General features: G+C 35.1%; 3 protein-coding genes across 5 annotated transcripts; all 3 read right to left on the bottom strand.

Annotated features, from left to right (window-relative positions):
- Nucleotides 1–473: 473 nt before the first annotated feature.
- LOC122277510 (protection of telomeres protein 1a-like) lies at nucleotides 474–4,747 on the bottom strand. Of its 2 annotated transcripts, none has more exons than XM_043087507.1 (10): nucleotides 4,478–4,747; nucleotides 4,217–4,353; nucleotides 3,691–3,880; nucleotides 3,208–3,275; nucleotides 3,015–3,103; nucleotides 1,818–2,099; nucleotides 1,664–1,734; nucleotides 1,447–1,505; nucleotides 1,066–1,224; nucleotides 474–955 (listed from the first exon to the last, which is right to left on the bottom strand). In XM_043087507.1, the coding sequence occupies exons 1-10, from the start codon at nucleotides 4,593–4,595 to the stop codon at nucleotides 779–781; spliced, it is 1,350 nt and encodes a 449-aa protein (XP_042943441.1). In that variant the 5' UTR covers nucleotides 4,596–4,747; the 3' UTR covers nucleotides 474–778. The 2 variants fall into 2 exon arrangements, with proteins under 2 accessions (XP_042943441.1, XP_042943442.1); XM_043087508.1 differs by having other exon boundaries at nucleotides 3,691–3,899; nucleotides 4,478–4,640.
- Nucleotides 4,748–6,032: 1,285 nt separating this feature from the next.
- LOC122277687 (IQ domain-containing protein IQM3-like) lies at nucleotides 6,033–8,907 on the bottom strand. 2 transcript variants are annotated; one of them, XM_043087777.1, is made up of 9 exons: nucleotides 8,654–8,907; nucleotides 8,400–8,514; nucleotides 8,178–8,243; nucleotides 7,952–8,040; nucleotides 7,442–7,529; nucleotides 7,162–7,308; nucleotides 6,911–7,003; nucleotides 6,646–6,747; nucleotides 6,033–6,331 (listed from the first exon to the last, which is right to left on the bottom strand). In XM_043087777.1, exons 1-9 carry the CDS (start codon nucleotides 8,746–8,748, stop codon nucleotides 6,299–6,301), a joined length of 828 nt encoding a protein of 275 aa, XP_042943711.1. In that variant the 5' UTR covers nucleotides 8,749–8,907; the 3' UTR covers nucleotides 6,033–6,298. The 2 variants fall into 2 exon arrangements, with proteins under 2 accessions (XP_042943711.1, XP_042943712.1); XM_043087778.1 differs by having other exon boundaries at nucleotides 7,162–7,251.
- Nucleotides 8,908–10,231: 1,324 nt separating this feature from the next.
- LOC122277664 (IQ domain-containing protein IQM3-like) lies at nucleotides 10,232–14,374 on the bottom strand. Its single transcript, XM_043087751.1, has 9 exons — nucleotides 13,781–14,374; nucleotides 13,569–13,683; nucleotides 13,320–13,385; nucleotides 13,082–13,170; nucleotides 12,271–12,358; nucleotides 11,952–12,098; nucleotides 11,769–11,861; nucleotides 11,216–11,317; nucleotides 10,232–10,873 (listed from the first exon to the last, which is right to left on the bottom strand). Exons 1-9 carry the CDS (start codon nucleotides 14,212–14,214, stop codon nucleotides 10,364–10,366), a joined length of 1,644 nt encoding a protein of 547 aa, XP_042943685.1. The 5' UTR covers nucleotides 14,215–14,374; the 3' UTR covers nucleotides 10,232–10,363.
- Between the last annotated feature and the right edge of the window lie 4,755 nt (nucleotides 14,375–19,129).

The following is a 19,129-nucleotide window of genomic DNA, read 5'->3' as shown; positions in this document are numbered from 1 at the left end:
CACCCAAACCTCCGCATGCTTTTACATACCGACTCTCAAGTAACAAAATTCTTTAATGAAATGATGACTGGAGTTGGTGTCTAATGCTCCGTTTCCCGTCTGTGACGGGGACCTGTCAACTTACGCAGCAGCAAGAATGGTGAACCATTACATTTACCCCTATATTCCTACCCTATTCTCCATCCTTCGGGCCCATACACAAGAAAAAGTGATCATAACAATCTCCCAAGGCATATTTTATAACCCACAGTTGAAAACCTTTACTTCATTTGGAGGTTAGTGGTACTTATAACGTATGGTTTTTTCCTGAATTATTGGAGGCACACACTTTTCTCAGCTGAATCCGATAACCATTGACACCAACAGTTGAGAGATTCGAATGGTAGCCGTAGCAAGGCGGCCACGAGGCGCATTTGCATGATGCTTTTTGGAAGTAAATAAGATTTAGTACATTGAAAAGACTAACTTAAAAATTCATGAAACAGCGAGAGATTTCACCATAAGATTAAAACAAGAGTGTGCGATCATCTATACAATTGCTATCTATACACTATACAGGAATTTACAATGTAGGAGCTATCAACAAGCCCATTTCAACAAACATACACGAGCTTGCAACAGATAGCAAAAAGACCTCATAAGGGCCCTCCGCAACCCTAAACTATATGGAAGTTATTTACACCAAAAACAAAGGAGTGATTTTACAATGACTACACCATTTTTTAGAAGCTCCACAAAAATTAAGAGTTAAAACTCCATCTTTCTAATAATTGGACGATTATCCCACGAACCTAGTGCCACATATTCGGTACTCCCCAGAATTCAGACTTATGCAACATTGTATCCATGGAGGATTCCTTACAGAACAACTATCTTCCCCGTCGAGCATCCCGAGTAATTTATTCACCTTAGATTTTAGAACTTCAATGGAGAAGGAATCCCCAAAAAACTTTACCTGCATTGGGTTACGAGCACATTAACTGAAGAGCTTAATCAAAAGGGTAAATTTTGCAATCACCTATTATGTGACTTCGCTGAAAGAGTATCAATCTATTTCACCATTACCCAATTATCCCCACTTAGTGTGGCATGTATTCTTGCAGTTGGGTCCTCCAATGTCAATCTCATTCTGTATTGACCTGACTCACTAGGCATGCAGAAGTCCTTTGCCTGTGGGGGGGAAACTGCCAGCACACGAACAATACATTTGACCGTCACATCAACCTGTATTACAATGAAAAAAAATGTTTGACTGAATATTTCAAGACATCTCCATAGAATACGTCAAAAAGTTAGGAACTCTCGCTCTTTATTTTTTCCATTTGTTCATATCCTGAAAGCTTATGAAGTTGATAATATATATGCATAATATTTTTACTAACTCATTATTGATCAATTGCAACCAAGCAACATAAAAGTTCTGACAGCAAGAAATGCACAAGAGACCTCTGGTTTAGTGAGAACATCCATCAATGTTGCAAATGGAACATTTTCGTAATCTACCACTGAGAAGAAACAGGGGCAAACTAAGTTAAGGAAAAATAAAATATTACTTTGACATCCATCTCACTAATGTTTACATGCTTGAGATTGAAGAAAAATAACAGCAGAACATGTCCAAAACAAAAACATTAAACATCTAAAATAACTATAAATAGATTACCAGTTAAATAAGGAGGACTACTCCATAAGGGAAGACGACCCTCTTCCTCAGCTACTCGGAAATTAAACTTTCTGGTTATTTAACACAAGTAATTAATACAGAACATATAAAAATCGATCAATTCGTGTGATTTCCATAATAAAATCATTCTTACCTAATACAGTCCAAGACAGTGTTATCATTGTCGGGAAGAAACCGAAATCTAGAAGAAGAAAGTAGAAGACCCTTCCACAATCCAAAGTGCACTTCACAAGTCATGTTTCGTATCCTCACCCATTGGCCAATACCTTTAAAGTTTAAGCCAAACTTTTCATGAGCTTCATTAGTCATCACTCGTAGGACAGTCCCAACACAAGGAAATGAGCAGGTGATATCCATCGGTAGAGGAAACTGTTCAACATGTAATGGAAGCCGGTTCTGTTCATCATCCTGGAGACTATGGCATGCAAATTGAAGTTGTTTGCAATTGCCATTAGGAAAAATAACTAGAAGTAGGATACATTGAATCTGAGAAAACCAGTTTTGCAAGGGGATGATATCCAAGTCATGGTAGTAAAGTTATCATCTTTCTAGGAGCATAACATTAGCAGATATCTTTAATACAGCAATAGTGCAAGAACATAATACATCTCCAATATCACCAGCAATCTCTATGAGTAATGATACTCACACAACACATTTCACAACATATTTCACAATACATGTTTTAAAATGAGGGTGTTTTTGTAAAGTGATGTTACTTTTATAAGGTATTTTATAAAAATATCCCTCATTTTAAAACATAGTTACTTATCAAAAAAAATTTAAAACATAGTTGTGTAAAGTGTTGTAAAAAGTGACGTGTGTTTATCATTTTCAAACTGACTTTTTACACTCTGACAGCAAGCAAAACTTTCCCCAAGAAAAGAAGGGATGTCTTACTATAAAGTTAGACTTTTTTCAGGTAGCTAATTATAAGTAGCAAAAGTTATATTTGAAATGAACAACTAGAATGGAAAGAAAAGAGATAACTGAGTTTTTCATCCCACCAATTACAGTCCAAATAGTCACCAACCCAACAATCATCGCCATCTGTTAAATTCAATAGAAGGTAACTGAGAAATAACATAGTTTTATCTAGCTTGTCCACCCAATCTATGAACCCTAAACTGGAGCTAGTAAGACTAGGCTTACAGCTGAAAGATAAAAATCAATGTATACTTACTGCATATCGAAGCTTAATAGATTCAATAGAAGGTAACTGAGAAATAACATAGTTTTATCTAGCTTGTCCACCCAATCTATGAACCCTAAACTGGAGCTAGTAAGACTAGGCTTACAGCTGAAAGATAATAAATCAATGTATACTTACTGCATATTGAAGCTTAATGGGGGAGTATCAGTCCCATCCCACACAAAAAGCATCCATGCATTGTTGGCAGTTTTTTCGACATGCAGAACCTTAAAGCAGACAAGTGAAAGAGAACTACATCAGTTGTTTAGTACCTTGAAAGAATAAGTTAGACCTACACATCAAGGTCATCTACCACACTAACGAGAATTACCTTGCATACCACATCAAAATACTCCTTAGTTTTTAGGTGTTTCAATGACAACCGGTATTCATCCATTCCTAGAAAACATAAGGTTGAAGCCTCAAATCAGTATTTCCAGTAGCAGCAGTTCAACTTCCGAGCAACAAATTCAAAACTGTGCTGGAACAAATACATTGATCATTGATTCATTCAGTTGTATAAAAAAGAAGAGTGCGCATTACAAGGATAACTATTAGAAGAGCGGCGGGGGGTGGGGAGAGAGAGAGAGAGAGAGAGAGAGAGAGAGAGAGAGAGAGAGAGAGAGAGAGGTGAGTCCATCTGAAAGATTCTTGAAGAATATTCACTTTAAAAAGTCCACAACTTCTATAGAATCGCAGAATAATCTAAAGAAAAATACTAGGCCAAATAGCTTAATGAATACGAGGCCAAATTGTATGAGACAACCTATCCAGAGAGAGAAAAAAGAAAAAAACCAATTGGACGAGACTATACCTCCCCTAAACGGAAAGGTAGCACATAAATTCCCCATTCGTCTGATAAAGCCAATGCCAGGTCTTAAAAGGCGAAATCCTGGAGAGGCTTGATACGGATTACAGTCAATGCAACTCTGTTCATCAAATAAAGCATATGAAGAGAACTTCTTCTTAAAAACGGCATCTATCCGTCCATTAAACTCTTCAATCTGCCAAAAAATAAAAATCCTGCTGCCATATTAGATAAATGTCATAACCAAGATTAAGGACTACAATGAGAATCATAATACAAGGACAAGATATCAGCCCTTGACGGTGTGAGGAGATTTATAAATGCATTCCAGACTTGATCTGTGATTCTAAAAGACCAGTATAGCAAATATACATTTATATGCACCAAAATTTTACACATATGGGGACTGGGATGGAATATGAAACGGGAATTGATGTTTCAAACGTTAAAATGTAACCATGAAATCCCAAAAACACAAAAATGATCCAAAAATTAACAACTTTGCGTCATAAGAGTGAAATTCAAGAAGCACCTTGACTTGGTAAAGAATGATGATGTCTTTGTATGACCTAATGACCGGAAGATGCTCCAGCTTCTCGGTGAATATATGTACTGAGAACTCTTCGTCCTTATAGGACTCATCCACAATCTTCAGTATCGAAACATAATCTGAATTACAGAAAAAAATTCCAATTTTAAAAAAAATTGCAACCTTCTGGTTCATGATCAGACCCCCACCCAAAAAAATAAAAGGAGAAATAAATAGAACCGTAAAAAAACAATAATTAAATACCAGTTCCCAGACTCTTTCTCGGAAAGCTGGATTCCCTAACAAAACCTATCAGATTAACTTTCTGGTTTACGCGTGATAAGGCATCCCTTATTGGGATTATAGAGTGTCTGTTGTTCATCGCGGTAAACTGAGAAAACCGTACAATCCGAAGTCCCTCCCCTCTCGCTCGCTCTCTCTCAAGCACACGACACGCGAGTAAAGCTGATGGTCATATACGGGGAGTGGTTGTGCAATCAAAACGACACACAAGTGCCGATATGACTCCTACAACATGAATCGGAACTCGCACAAGCGGTTGTCCGGATACGGCTGTCATTTAAGGTTTTAATTTTTAATTGATTTAGGTGTGGTTTTTATAATCAGAATAAATGAAATGATTTTGGATGAAATTTAAAAATTAAATAAAATATTTTATTATATTTTATATAAAAATTTAATAAAATTATAATAATAGAATGAGATGATATGAAACACTTTCATTATCAAATCTTGTTGTTTAAAGTTTCTAATAAATATTTTCATATTTTTCAATGTAAATGAAAATTTGAGTTGAGTAATGATACTCAGAAAATATATTTTTACAACACATTTCATAATGATGAGGGTATATTTGTAAAATAATGATATTTTTATAAGATATTTTATAAAAATATCCCTCGTAGTTGTTGTAAAATATATTGTAAAAAATATTGTGTAAATCATTTTCCATTTGAGTTACTAAAACTTTTTTGAATGCCGGAAGGTCTCGTCATGTTTGAAAATAAATATAGCAAGTCAGATTAGTGCAAATTTTTTTTAAGCAAATTTTAAAAATGTTGTGCGAGACTTATACGAATTATATCAAACATTACTTAAATAAATAATCACACTTAGTTCTTTCTCTCAGTTTCATATAAATGGACATATCTTCTTGAGGTGAAGGTTTGAATTCAGATTTTATTCGAGTTGGATTAGCCAAATGTAGAACACATTTTCATAACAAAATGTAAGAGGAGTAACTGTTATAATTATAAAAGTGAATTCATAAATTAATATATTTTTATATGATATATTATATATTTTTTAAAATAAAAATAATTTTATAATATGATGTATCATGTTAAATCATATCAATTTATTAATTTATTTTTATAAAAATATTTTTGTAACTAAATAACTTTCTCGCGTATCAAACGTATGGATCAACTGTTCATGAACCCAGAGTCAAGTCTTTTTTCTTGAACTGACAAATAACTACAGGACTAGTCAAATTTTTGTTAAAATTAACTTTTTCAAAGGAAAAGCATGCGCAGCTAATCGATAATACACCATATGCTTGTGTGCTCAAATTCAAGCTTTGCAAGATGCAAGCAACCCATTTTCTGTCCGGAAAGTGATCACGAAATACCGAAGCTGAAAGGTTCATAATGGAATATGTGAACAGTGATTTTCCATCTTCGACCAGAGATACCATTATCTATGCATGGTATCGCCATTTATATCTATTAATAACTGATCCATTTTGTGTAAGTTGTATATTTTGATTATGATCTGTAATTGTAGTTGTAGCTCGATCGAGGTAACATGCTCATTTATTTACTATCACAAATAAACAGCCTCTAATTACGATCGAGTCTGCTTATGTATATATACAAAAAGCAAGATAATTAATGTTGGAGATAAACATTTAGAAAGCCTTCCAATGATTTGCATTTGATGTTAAATTGAGTGATATTAGATTCCATTATGCTTGAAACTCCAGTAATATTTCTTCTCATCATATTGAACATCAACCGAAACGAAGAACCATGCTTCCCGGCCCCTCAAGTCGTGCCAACAACACTAACAGGCAATTACAGGAGTAACCCTGTCTACCTGACAACATTAAGCAATGCAAACAACATGATCATCAGACAAACTGACTAAAATACAAGAGAGACCAGACCACAAGCAGGGTAATCATGTGATTAGGAAAGAAAAACTCGTAAAAGTTCATGCATGAGCAGCCGCATATGAAATAACCAGCTTAGAGGTCAAAGAAATGACAACTGGTGGGGATTTTAATCGATTTACTTTTGACCCAAATTCTAATCAAACTTTCGAAATCCTAGTCCGCCAATTAATGGTCGATCGACCTTTATGGGACAAAACATGAGTTGCAAGACAACGTGGTGAGAGAGAACAGTTACCTGAACTCCTTTAAGGTTCACTCCATTGTCTCCTAGAAAATATAAAAAGCGTTCAATGCTCTCATCTGTAGGCCTGTAATGTCCACTATATCCAGATATGGACTGAAATGTCAAAGATATCAAGATTAGAAGCCGGAGAAAAACAAAACAAATTATGCACCAGCTCCTTTACTTAATTAATCAATTGCATAGCCAATATCATATGTCGCCCCTGCCAACAACTTTCCCACGTACGTACGTATGAATCCCTACGATCGAACTATACCTTGAGAATTCCGTGCTCTGCCACTAGGCTTCCGGCAGCTATTGTGGCTCCTCCAGCCAAGAAGCTAGAATGATGGAACCTTCCTTTCTCTTTCTGTTAGATTTTAACAATATTTTTCCGTTATTAAAGACATATTATGGCTTAGATTATGAAAATATTAATATATAGATCGACTCGATTAAGTTGTCAAAAAAGATCGAAATAATGCTCTCTTTTTTTTTTTACTTGTGTAGTCTTCTTATATATGTTACCTTTCCGACGTAGAGCCTGCCTGAGGTGCTCACAACGAATATCCATTTGGACCCTTGTGATCCTCTAATTGTATGAAGGTAATGCCCACTCTGTTTATGAATAACTTTCCCCTCAGAAACGGTGTATTCGTATTTGTTCCTCTCTAGCTAATTTCCACCAGATAAACAATTCACACTAAAAGAAGACCTTCGCAATTTCATTTATGCAAAAATATCCAAAAGACTCAATTTCAATGAATAAATGTAATAATTTAATATGAAATATGGATGCTGCACATACAGGTCCAAGATACTTGACGCATTGTTCGTGAAGCATTGATCTCGAGCATTCTGGGAGATCGATCTCTTTGCCAGCTCCTAGATCCATCCTGCACATTAAAAGAACATATAAACTTTTCAATCAAAAACAAATTTACTAGAACTAAAGACTTCATTTAAGAGCCATTCATGTGTCTATATCTCTCATATTTTAGACTCTCAAACTCAAGATAGATACTCCTATCTATATATATATATATGGCCTTCAAGCTGTAAATTATGACTAAAGCTTAACAACTGCCTTGCACCTATTAAATATTTGTAAGGATCATGAATTCGTTCAAGCCATGTTTAGCTAAAGTAATGAAGCAGCAATTGCACCAGATGACCAACAAGACACGTTTATTTGGATTCATCTGACATGAAATTCAATTCATAGAGATTGAGCAATCTTCTCAATTAAAGAACTCGATCCCCGCCCATGCATTAATATTGTCATAAACACGAATCCTTGAAGCAGAATTTGGGTTACCAGTAAAAAAAAGGCTGACCAGCATTCGATGCACACCACCGGTTGTAGTACAAACGTAAGTAATGCCCATAGCGATGCCTTGGATCAATCTAACAGTCCGATTAAAAAATCATACGTACGTACGTGATCATGAGTACATAATATAGTAATTGAAGTCATAGATTATCAAGATTTAATGTAAGAAAAGAGCGAGCTCGGGGTTAGAGGAGATCAAACTATTTATTACAGCTTCAATCCAATGCTGAAAAGCCAATATTTGCGCCTCGTCGCTTTCAGACACTCCTCTGCCCACCTATCCACAAAGTTCAATTTTCACAATGATCGACTAAACTTATAAAATCCGGTAATTTCTTGCGACAAGCTGGCTAGCAAGTGTGTTTGAAAAATAACGAAGGCTAAAACAAAAATCACGTACTACATAAATCGTGAATCAAATTTAATTACATACGATAGAAGCATTGAAGCCAATCCGAGTCCACCGAGTATTAGAACTTCTCTCGTTGATGCACTGGAAGAAGAAAGTCGTGCTGATATTCAGTCTGGCAAAGTCTATCGCGTACTCCCTTCACAATCATATATATACCCTCATTTTTCAGTTATCAGTCGATAATTAAACAAATAGAAAGAGATCGCTATAATCGAATTAATTAAGAGGTTTCAAGCACATATATGTATGTGTGTGTGTGTGTCATGTGTATATACCAGAGCTCCATTATGATAGTGTCCGCTAACATGCGCCGGTGGCGAAAACTCCGGTACATGTTCTGCAACTTCATTGCAGCGAAAGCCTGATCCATTGTGTAAGGTTGTCTCGTCGTTGAGAGAAGTTAAGAGGGCCCCCTGAGACTGATCAGAGAGGGAGTATTATGCGGTTTTTAGTAGTTTCAGTCGGTAGTAATGTGTGGCTTTAGCGGGAAAGCTGCGTACGCATCAAATTTATACCCGTGCTCTTATTGTTTTAAAATAATCATATATTCATCTGATCTTGATTTTCACGTGGTCCACTTTGAACCTCATTTGCAGGAAGTTCTGCACAAAATGAGAAAGTGGGATGGTACGTGAGACACAATGAGTTCACAAAAGAAAAGGAGCGTAAAAGAAATTGTTTAGATGGTTGGATAAATGCCTAATTAAGAGAAAAAAGAAGGAAGAAAATGGCTATATTAATTATCAAAGAGGCAAGTGGATTGTTTTAATAAAATAGAGGTAAGTGGATGTTTTCCACATAATTATAAAAGGAAGAATGTCAGTGACGACAGCCAATACTTTTTACGTAGGTGTGTGACGTGTAAATTTGATTGGAAGAAAATGGTCATACTATAAGTGGTTGGATGCTTATCAGATTTGATTGGAAGATGAGGAATTTTTTTTGAAAATGCAGTTGGACTTCCTCCTCGAAAGTCGTCTTTCTATTTAGGTCAGAGAACCACATGATGAAAGAGACCAATACCTGTTATTAAAAAATAAAAAAAGAGACCAATACCTAGTACTCCTTGTGGGAGTGACCAACTGTTGCTTTTGGTCATTGTCTTTGTCTCTTCGTCCACACACACACACACACACATATATATGTGAGAGAGAGAGAGAGAGAGAGAGAGAGAGAGAAGGGTCACAGGCAATGCTAACATGTATAGAACGGGGATAAACAAGACATCTTTAACTTTGTGAACGAATATTCAACTTGTTAGTTAAGTTCATGATTCGTCGAAGAAAACATATATATATATATATATTGAAAAAAGTCATTTTGAACCTTTAGGTTCAGACTCCTTATACTGGTTTCAGGAACTTTCTGCAATGTCCTTTGAACACCTTATTGGGCCGTTAGGATGCAGAGAGTAATTCGCGTGACGGGGGAAGCTTTACAGCCGAGAGGGAAAACCTTGAATATATTGATCCAATATATCGTACAATTTTATTTCCATTCCATGGAAAGCAAACTCAGCCCGGTATGGTTAGACAAAATCAAAAATCTCCTCTCATCTTATTTCATCTTAACTTATCATTATAATTTTTTCAAATCCTCAATAAAATATAATAAATAATTTAACTTTTTTAAATCTCAATATAAAATTAATATTAAAAATTTATATTATAACAATATTTTATTTATTAATATTATAACAATATTATAACCAAACGGGACCTTCAAATATAATTGATGGATAACAGGACGCAAACAGGTTCTACTGTGAAAATAGTTACCTCACTTTGTTGACATTTTGAAATTTTCAATATGGTGGGCAAAACAGCGAGTGTGTTGAAACTATGGAACCTTGATTATGTAAACAAGATAATGCTTTGACCATTCCAAGAGGGTTTGAGGTGACATGCAGAACAGATGAGATACGAAATATGTACACTAAAGCATCCATTAGGCAGGAATAAAAAACGTGGTGATATTTTTTGGATTCAATCGCCAGAGGTCCCATCGCCATTACTGAGATCCGAGGCGGGTTGTGTTGAAGGTGATGCATTTGGTGATGTAAGACCAGCCATTCGCCTGTAGGATGAAGGTGTGGGTGGAAATCTTGGAGATAGATTGACAAACTCCAAGGCCTGTACTCTCAGTTCTACAGGGTAGTCAGCAACACAACCAATTCTTGGTCCAGCTCCAGTTGACCACTTGAGTGAGAGCTGATTCCCTAATTGGTATGATTTTGCAACCTTTTTGGAATTGATTCGTTGCAACATTGCAGTCTTAGGCACCTCAGCTCTCGGGCTCTGAAGACCGCCAGATAAAGTCCTTTTGTAATTAGTTTCAGTGTGAGGAATTTCAATTGATTCTAAGGACGGGATTTCCTTCTCTTTCTCTGGAACTTCCAAGTCGTTGATTTTTGAGTTTGTCAAGACTTCAAGTGCAGCCCCACCTCCCACTTTGATGTCATCATAACTATCAGAGTCTTCGTTTGCCTTATATATCTAAAGAAATGGATGCAAAACATATTGTTAGGCAATTGCATGAGATGTCATTTTAAGATTGAATTAAAACAGACTAAAGACAAATGAGGTTAGGAGGACAGACAAAATCCATTTTTCTGCCCAAGGAACAAGAATTTCAAGGACATAAATGGCCAGAATATTTGACAAGAAACAACTCATGGCTAGATCAAAATCTAGTGCTTTCTGTGAGAGCTTTAACCAATCACCTTTCCATATTTTAGCCTAAATTTTTTTTCCACTATCTGAATTCTGTATTTCCAGGTTACCATCAAGTTTTCAATATTGCAAAATTATGAGACAATGAGGTCAGACAGAAATTACCTGAACTTCATTAAGGTTCACACCATTTTCCTTGAGTAAAGATAAAAAGCTGTCAAGCTTGTCATCTGTTGGCCGGTAATGTCCACTATATGCAGAGATGGACTGAAAAATTATAATAAAAAATGATTAGATGGGAGATAAGCATGATATAACAGAATTTCAATTTGACATCATCAGAGGTATTTGCCGGAAAATAGAAACTAACAAAAAAATACAAAGTGTAGGGTGAAAAAAAGTGGCATCTACTATGTAGTATTCATGAATTACTTGGCCTTTCAGGAATAAAAAATGCATAAGAGTACTTGATTAATGATTTATCAATTTCACGAAATGGTTAAAATTAATAAAAAAATGAAAAAGAGAAGAAAGTAAAAGATGCTATCGATGAAGACAGAACCATCGATACGATCTAAAAGTGGGTACTTGGAAGAGGTTTTGCACAGGTATCCAATAGAAAACATAACCAATTTAAACAATAAACGTTTGTTCAGATAAATCAGTCCCCATGCCACTGCCTACAGCTTTTCCATGTATAAATCTTTCCCAATGATACCTTCAGAATTCCATGCTCTGCCACTAGCCTTCCAGCAGCTAACGTAGCTCCTCCAGCCAGGAAGCTAGAATGGTGGAACTCTCCCTTCTTTTTCTGTGAGGAATTAAAAATATATTAGTTGTTCCGGAAACAATAGAAACTCTTCAGAAAGAAATTGATCTTCAGCTTTTCTTAATCTCTTACCCGACCAGCATAGAGTTTCTTGGAGGTGCTCATAACAAATATCCACTTAGTCCTGTCTGACCCGTCCATTGTATGAAGGAAATCTCCAGTTTGTTTGTGAATTACTTTCCCTTCAACTACTACATATTCATAATGCCTCCTCTCTCGCTAATTCCAGGAAATACAAAAGAGAAGGGATGCAAAGAAAATTAGAATGTCAGGTTGGCAAAAAGTCCAAGATCCTTAAAAAATTGTATTTCATTATGCAACAAATTGCATTGCAATCGATACTCAATTTCAGTTGATAACAGGTTTCAGTTTGATTTTTGCAAGAGCATACAGGTCCAAGATACTTGATGCACTGTTGTCGCAGCTTTGATCTTGGGCATTGTTTAAGATCTAAATCTTTTCCGTCTCCAACATCCAACCTGCAGAAAGTAGTTGTAACAAAACTTAGCACAACACATTGCAAGAGCCATACTTCTTGCCATATGAAAACTGTATCAACATCAGCAAGAAGCAAAAAATAACTCCAATTCATATATCTTGTTCTTTTTTTCCCTCAACATTGTTTTCTCAATTTATTGTGTAACGAAAGAAAAAATCTGAGGGAATGTGCGTCTTCCAGATCATTTGCAGCGTACATAACATGGAAATCCTTTATTACCATAATATTCTGATTGAATGAAACTCCACCTAAGAAACAGATCAGTACCCGGCATCAAAAGAATGGGTGTGGAAGGTGATGTTAATGTTAAGCCATCGTTCAGGGAAATCAGCCCTAAATATATGGCAATTGATGCACATGTCACAAAAGTACCATTAAAAAAAAAAAAAAACCACATGGTAAGGCTAACCGATAACCAGGGTTTTTTCCAGATTAATGTAATAGTACAAAGAACTCCTTGTGAAACATATTTGATTGATTCTGGCCAAATGGACCTTGTATTACAATAAACCCAGAACAAGCATAAGGAGATATTGATGATGTTCATCAAAAGTTGGTCACAGATGAATTATATTAGTTTGGGATAATAATCCATTTAAATTTTGAAGTATTAACTATTAAATTCCCAACAGGACCAATACCATAAACTTGGACAAATAACTTCTTCATGTATACTATATTTTGGGAGAGGAACTTTTCTTACCAGTAGAAAAATGGCTGACCAGCATCCGCCTTGCACCACTCGTCGTAGTACAAATGCAAGCTATGCCCGTAACGATGCCGCGGATCAATCTAAAAATTTTAGTAATATTGAGAAAAGTAAGATACACAGATATATCAGAATTACAAGTCTACAACACAACGGAAAATCAATCTATCAGATAAATGGTTCGTTTTGATCAAAATAATAAGTAAGAAGGGCTAAAGAAGGTGGTAATTACAGCTTCAATCCAATGCTGAAAGGCCAATTTTTGTGCCTTGGCATCTTCGGACAAACCTTTTCCTACCTGCCCAAAAAAGATCCAAAGTTGCATGATCATAACTCACTCACCCAAATCGTCTATTTTCCAAATCACGACAAGCATCCATACGGTAACTATTACAGCTTGTTCTTTTCTGATCCCAGAAGAAAACATAAGAACCAAACTAAATATTAAAAAAGGAAGAAAAGGAAAAAAGTATGGAATTACCTTAGAAGCATTCAAGGTAATACGACTCCACTTGGAAACCAAGCTCTCGGGCTTCAAGAAATTGAAGAAAGAAATCGTACTGTGATTCAGTCTAGCATAGTCTAACGCTTGCCACCTAAAAAAGCATCCTCATTTTCTTTTCTTTTAATTTCAACAAATTACTAAGTGAATCGAAACAAAGAAGAATTAGCTCGCAGATAACTTCCACACACCAGAGCTCTTCGGCTACAACCGCGGAGTCCGCTAACCTACGCCGCGTGCGATAGCTCCGGTAGACCTTCTGCATCTTCACCGCCGCGCTTCCCAGTGAGCCCGGCTCATTCCTGGTGGAGCCCACCAGCAGCGTGGATTCCACGTCAGTCTCCAGCGACCAGTCGCTATCTTCGGAAGTGAAAGCAGTTGCTCCATGGCCTTCGCCTAGTTGACCACCATTTACCGACGGCGGTTCATTAACGGCCTCGTGAGAGTCCAAACAGTCGGTATTCGGAGTGCCCGTGGGGAATGATTCGGGCGCTCTGGAGGTCGGGAAGTCTTCGTGGGAAGCGAACTCTGGGGAGGACGGGTTCATTTCGTCAACAGTGTAAGAAGAGAATGGAGTCTTTGACTGGAGCTCAAAGTTTGAAACAGCTTGTGTTTGAACCTCCATTTCAAGACTCAAAAACAGTCGGTCAATGGAGGAGAGAGAGAGAGAGAGCGAGCGAGCGAGCGAGTTCCGAAGGTCCACGGAGAGTTATATACGGACGTGCTTTACCGGGAAACCGACCTGTCCTTTGATTTTTCCCTGCTCGAATATCTCCCACGCCACATAAGTGATGTTGGGTGACTATTGTGCTTTTGATAATGCAAGTAACCTTATTTTTTATAAATTTAGTATTGAAGTATTTATGAAAAGTATAGAGCACTTTTAACTCATTCAGATTTCTCATTAACATATAATAATTTGATAATCATATATATATACACACTTATATTTATTCGATTGAAAATATATATGTATATATATAATTTAATTTTTTATATTTCTTGAAATATACTTTTAGCTAAATTTAGTTATATTTTTCTTGAAAAATATAAAACTTAATTATCTTGAAATTTTTGTTTTATTTAAGGAGGAAATTAGGGAAGACTTTAAGATGGAGCTGTAAATCGTGATGCTAATAATAATCGGGAAGGGAAGACCTTGAAGTCTGTGTGAATGTCACGTGGTCCGCATTTTGAGCGAGTCCATCTATTGAAATCATAAATAATGTTATCACTATTTTATTTATATTCTATTATATATAATATGATGTATTTATTAATATTTAATAATAATTAATTATTTAATAATAATAAATATATTATATCTTATTTATTTAATAAGATGTAAATAAGATAATAATATGTTATATAAAATTTTACCCAAAATCATATTACAGCTCACCGTTAATTCCAGCTTGTCTTTCCAGCAACTCACATGTGGCACGGTCAGAGACATGAGGCCCCACGAAGACGTACGTACGGTGATAACACTTTACAAGTGGTGATCTTGGGGTATGTGCTCTTTGGTCGTGGTTGAAGTTGAAGTGAGCGGGCCGTACAGACTCTGTGCCCACCAAAGTTTGAGCGTATTTCTAAGTGATCGCTGGATAAATATACATTCAAGGATGTTTTTTATTTGCTTAATTTTTTTCGTAGGTACGTACGTAGGCCAGGTTATTTTTTATATTTGTTTTGACTGGTTTGAAAATAAGATTATGCATGTGGATCATCATGTAGGCCTTTTTTTCCTTTCAACCCATCAATAATTATTACTAATAGAAAAGGAGGATCCAATACAGAGTTCTTATAGAGCATAAAGGAAAATTATGGGGGATCAAATCTAGTGTGTGATCAATACAGAGAGTCATGCGTAATAGGATTCTGAATAATGCGTAGTAAGTTAGCAACTCTTTGAGCAAGCTCATGTGCCATATGGTTGGCACTTCTGGGGGCATGCAAAGATCTACAGTCTGTGAACTAACTAAAGTAATGTCAACAATCTTCGATGGTTCTTTGGATAGACTGATGTATATGTTCAAGGCAATCACTGATAACTTTGTGGACGAGTTGTGAGTCGCCTCCTAGTAGATAAATTGAGCTTTGAAAGCTGCTTATGCTTCACTATAGAGAGGGGTAGATGCTTGGAAGATTTTTGTCCACGACTTAAGGATTTCTCCTAGTTGCTGCACATGCTTGTAATAATGGTGAAGTTTTCCTGGATGGCTGCATCGTAATTGACCTTCCTGAAACCAAAAAAGAGGGGCTGACCAGTTGGCAAGATGGTCGGCATGCATGTTTGTTTGTTTATATAGCATTACTCTTTTTTTGGGGGGTTCAAAATAATGATCGGCATGCGCATGTACGGACATTAATGCAATACGATCTAACCACTAATTGCACAACTTGGTATTGTATGTTTGTTTATATACACACTCAAATTAACTGAAGGTTAACTTTATATATTTTCAAATCCTGGACGTTGCAGTAAATCGTGGACTAGGACAAAATCATTTATTTTTTAAAAAATATATAAATAAGGGGATAAAAGTTAAAAGTGTCACGCAAGTCGTTTTCTAAATAACAATTAATTATGACTAGTGTAGTTTATATAGTCGTTGAGGTAAAGTGACCACATATATATATATATATATATATATAGCAGAGGGACTATTTCGTGGTCATGTCGTGGTGATCATCTAATGGAAAGTGTGTGACACGAATTCTGACCTATACTCAGCCAAGTGATCGGTGCAAAATTTTGCATAATCTTTTCCAATTTATTAGTGGCAAGATTTAATCGTCTCGTCGCTTTATAGTGGGGTCTATATTACATATATATATATATATATATGTATATCATATTGTACATAGTGCCAGTCTTCGTCTTTCCATTCATTTTTTTTTTTTTTTTTAATTTGTTGAGCTACTTTTCGTAGTGTTTTCTCTTTATAGAAATTATGACACAGCTTTGGACGACAAGATTGGGATAACGTGACTAGGGTTTGCTGCATGCTCTCGACCAGTAGATCGACTATAAGAAATTAGGATTTTTTCAGCTATTTTTATTCTATTGTAAATAAAAATGCTGCAAAAAGTAAGTATTAGCAGCGATTTTTATTTCTATTTGCAACGTTTTTTATTCTATTTTCAGCGTCACAATTACGTTGTAAAAAATAATTTGCAACAATTTTTTAATTTTTATTGGAAATGCTTTAGATCAATTGCAATGATTTATAGAATATTTGCAATGATTTAAAATGCTGCAATTAAAATTTCTCAACTATTTATCTTTATGGGCATGAGGACAGTTATAACGATGTTGAGAATATTAGTAAGGAAAAAAATCACTGTTAAAACAACTATCACTGTTAAAAATTGTTTTAATAATGAATTTTTGCGGTAAACATGCAAGGAAGTTAAAATCACTGGAGATAAACATATGCAATGATTTAAATACTTTTTAACAATGATTATAAGCGTTAAAAAATACTGATTTCTTGTAGTGACAGCATGGATCTCGTCACATAAGTTGCACAGGCCAAGGAGGAGTTTTTTAAAAAAAAAAGAAGATCAGGTTATATCCTGTTATTTCAAATAAATAATGCATTTATGGGTTGCTAATCAAATAAAATGTAAAGTTGATGGATATACTACTAGTGGAATATGCCACTTATTATATATATGAACTGAGTAATGGCCTTGAGAGCCGGGGTTGTTATGTTTAATATGGGAAAAATTAATAAAATGCATATCATTCGTGTGTATATGAAACTCTCATTGTAATCGGGATATATAATATCGTTCGATTCGCATATATATAATATGACAGACATATGACGTCATGTCCACCCGACCATGATTAGAAGGATATATGCATGCATGCATATATGAGGAGTACTGCTCTTCATCACGTACGCTATAGCCTATAATTTTTAATGTCTCAAAGGTTGGCCTTTCCTGTCGCAAGAACGTACGTACGTACCTAATATATATAAAAATTATATATTGTATTAATTAAACAAAAATCTGATTGATTTTCTAAACGAATGTGACAGTACTGATCATGTATATATACCCTCCAACTGCCGAACAAATGGATGGAATCTAGTATTTACTATCTATTTTTCATTAGTTGCAGATTTTGTTCACGGTTATTTTTGTTAATTAGCGACGTACGTAGAGTCAATAATATTATTGCGTACATTCTACGATCGAGTTTGACTCTTCTTCAGAGACTCTAAAGAACCATATATACATGCATGCAATTTCCATATATATATATATATATATATATTTTGTCCTACATATTTGTTTGATACAATCATTAATATTCGCACTCCATCCATCCAAATATGCTTTAACAATAATTTCAGCGTGAACGAGACAAAACATACACGTATTGATTTCATGATTTCGTCAAGTACTGTTACTTTTATGACTTTAGAACTGGAATTTGGACTCCAATCAATCTTGCAGCTTATAACATATTACTTTCAAACCTTTTTCAAAAAAATATATATAAAGGATTAGGAATATAAACACACTTGATCATTGAACATATATAATTTCATCAAAGACAAATAGTGATTAATATATATCATGCCTAGCTTATTGCTCAAATTTTATTTTTTATTTTTTATTTTTCATTAACAAGTATATATATATATAATATAGGGATGACGAGTAGAATAACTCAACTAGATTAGTAATAATAAAAAAAGAGAAATGCTACAGACATAAAAAGATTACACAAAATAAACCCACAAATTATGTGACTTCATGAAATCTATTAGATCTGCTTTATAATAAAAGTAAGTTTACAATCTGATATATCATATCAAGCCACATTAATTTATACGGAAAATACATACTGCACAGTTGTTGTGACCCCATGTATTCTACGGAAACTTATTCTTTAACTGCTTAAATAAATACTTCACATTTGTTATGGCCCCATGTATTCTATGTGTCACAATTGTTGTGTCTCACGTAGTGTATGCGTTACAATTGCTGTGACCCCATACATAAGTAATCAAGATGAAACGTGACTGGAATACGAAATGACTGAAGCCCTGACGTAACATAACGTGACTTGAATATAACTTGAAATACATGACCAACTTGAGATAGAAATATTTCGTAACATTGCATAATATATAATAGACAACATATTTAACATGACATACTTGCAACAGTGAATATTATATGACTTGACATACATGTAATAGATGGCATACTTAGCATGACGTACTTGTAAGGTACAATAATACATGACAGAATATATTATGTAACAGATAAAAATTGACGACAGAATAAATTCTGTATAATAGACAATTACGTGATAACTTAGCATGGCATGACATATATGATAACATACATACATACACTGTAGTTCCTTTACTTAGCACACATACACAGTAAACTGCTAGTAAGTTAAAAGCTAACTTACCTCAATCTCCGCGTTTCTTATAAAACTTCAAGTGCGACCACGAGAAACTGTAATTAGTGATTCTAAAAGTTAGAACTAAATCACTAAATAT

This window comes from Carya illinoinensis, chromosome 9, assembly GCF_018687715.1.
Source record: "Carya illinoinensis cultivar Pawnee chromosome 9, C.illinoinensisPawnee_v1, whole genome shotgun sequence".
Lineage (NCBI taxonomy): Eukaryota > Viridiplantae > Streptophyta > Magnoliopsida > Fagales > Juglandaceae > Carya > Carya illinoinensis.
The sequence above is the reverse complement of the archived record's forward strand: the minus strand, read 5'-3'. Positions and strand labels throughout refer to the sequence as shown.

Coding starts and splice junctions, on each gene's coding strand:
- LOC122277664 (XM_043087751.1), bottom strand. CDS start 14,214: ATGGAGGTTCAAACACAAGCTGTTTCAAACTTTGAGCTCCAGTCAAAG. Junction 13,386..13,568: donor TTACCTTGAATGCTTCTAAG/GTAATTCCATAC, acceptor TTTTTTGGGCAG/GTAGGAAAAGGTTTGTCCGA. Junction 12,099..12,270: donor GCATCAAGTATCTTGGACCT/GTATGCTCTTGC, acceptor TCCTGGAATTAG/CGAGAGAGGAGGCATTATGA.
- LOC122277510 (XM_043087507.1), bottom strand. CDS start 4,595: ATGAACAACAGACACTCTATAATCCCAATAAGGGATGCCTTATCACGC. Junction 3,104..3,207: donor ATTTTGATGTGGTATGCAAG/GTAATTCTCGTT, acceptor GTCTGCTTTAAG/GTTCTGCATGTCGAAAAAAC. Junction 1,506..1,663: donor TAGTCCTCCTTATTTAACTG/GTAATCTATTTA, acceptor GTTTCTTCTCAG/TGGTAGATTACGAAAATGTT.
- LOC122277687 (XM_043087777.1), bottom strand. CDS start 8,748: ATGGATCAGGCTTTCGCTGCAATGAAGTTGCAGAACATGTACCGGAGT. Junction 7,309..7,441: donor GCGTCAAGTATCTTGGACCT/GTATGTGCAGCA, acceptor GGTGGAAATTAG/CTAGAGAGGAACAAATACGA. Junction 6,748..6,910: donor CAGAGCACGGAATTCTCAAG/GTATAGTTCGAT, acceptor TTGACATTTCAG/TCCATATCTGGATATAGTGG.